This window comes from Nannizzia gypsea, genomic scaffold (assembly GCF_000150975.2).
Source record: "Nannizzia gypsea CBS 118893 supercont1.5 genomic scaffold, whole genome shotgun sequence".
NCBI lineage: Eukaryota > Fungi > Ascomycota > Eurotiomycetes > Onygenales > Arthrodermataceae > Nannizzia > Nannizzia gypsea.
Genome location: NW_003345197.1, coordinates 896,801 through 898,354, shown reverse-complemented (window position 1 = coordinate 898,354; position 1,554 = coordinate 896,801). Strand labels below are relative to the sequence as shown.

At 45.2% G+C, this 1,554-nt stretch overlaps 1 protein-coding gene across 1 annotated transcript in view; it reads left to right on the top strand.

Moving 5' to 3' along the window:
* MGYG_06169 (glycerate-and formate-dehydrogenase) overlaps positions 1 to 175 on the top strand; it is a gene marked incomplete at both ends in the record, with an annotated part of 1,201 nt that extends 1,026 nt beyond the window's left edge. The window contains one exon of the mRNA XM_003171579.1: positions 47 to 175. Within this exon, the coding sequence (XP_003171627.1) occupies positions 47 to 175 (129 nt within the window). The remainder of the gene's footprint in view (positions 1 to 46) is intronic.
* Positions 176 to 1,554: the final 1,379 nt, after the last annotated feature.

Sequence of the window (1,554 nt, the reverse complement as noted above, 5' to 3'; positions counted from 1 at the left end):
GATATCTAGTCCGTATTTCATGGAGAGTGATAAGTGTATAATACAGCCACATCTGGGAGGGTACACTGACGGAGCATTCAAGCTGTCTCAGCTAGAATGTTTCGAGAACATCAAGTCATGGTACGCTACAGGTGTGCCCATCTCTCCGGTTAACAACATTGAAAAGCAAGGATAGATTAGACATAAGGAGGTGTATCCGGATAGGGAAACGGTGGTATTTTTAGCATAGATACTGGTAATAAGTTTTACCACTTCTCCATGGCAAACCAGATAGATATACCGCATTAACATTTTTGGCTTTTTGTGGCCCAGAAGTCAACCATGAACCGCTTAGATCCCTTTTTATATACCTCTCCCTCCCATATGTTGTTGGGAGATGGAGGGCTTCTTCATTTTGGAAACCATCATGAATCGGGTAAGTTTGACGCTCGTAACCATGCCACGATGGCAAGGCACAAGGCGTATCTTGAAGATGCAATGTTAGTATCTAGCTCTTCCATAAGTAGTCAATCATGGCAGCGACTTACTCCAAACAAACAGCTTTATAACTGCTTTTACCATTTTGTATATAATGGTATATATTTATACCGAATACCGAATACTGCACACCGAACCTTAATAGATTGGTATAAAGAACCTCCGGCACAGACGGTCTATTACAGACCATTAGTTTAGTGATCACTTCGTAGCGAAGGGGGGTAAGTGTACGTACCGGAGAAGGGGCTTACAACGCCAACCATGGGCGCCACATACCCGGGGGCGGATGAGGCTTAGATATATGAAAATGGAAAAAAGCGGAAAGAGAAACGTCGTCGTCGTCGTCGTAGATAGAAGGAAAAAAAGAAGAAAGGGAATGCCACGTTGGGATGTAATAGATGGAATACATGACGCTAAATAGTGTCCTTGTCGACGATTATTTGATGATGCCCAGTTAAGGAATGTGGTATAGATACCAGCAGTGTAGATTGCTGTGGTATGTATGTAGGCATCCGTATCTGAATATTTAGGCGACGACAGACGTGACAGGCAGACAGGGCGCGCGTAGTGTTAAGTCACCCACCCATTCACGACCTTGCTCCCAGGCCGCGAGTGACTGGGTGGATATACGTATGTATATGTATCTCTGATGTTTCGACTTTTTGGCCGCCCCCGGTAAGAGAAAGTTGAGGAGTGTCCCGGTTTGGGGGGGAAAGGTTGGATCCGTGATCCGAGCATATGTGTATAAGCGAATGTGTATATGGCATGGCGTGGTATACTATGGGGTATAGTATGATATATAGTAGAGTGAGCCGTATATAGACGCTGGGATATGTCTCGGTTGTGGTAGATGGAGAAGAGAAAGAAGAGAAAGAGAAAGAAGAAAGAGAAGAAGAATTGAGGGGAGGGAAGGGGATTTTATACCTTGGAGGGACGGCAGCTGAGGCTGTCACTGGTGCAGGGAGTTAATGAAGCTGGATGTTCACTGTTTTTGTCGGGCGTCGGGCGGGACGAGAGGGGAAGTTCACAGTGGATGGAAAGAAGGTGAAGAAGAAACAGGGAGTTGATTGTTTAAGT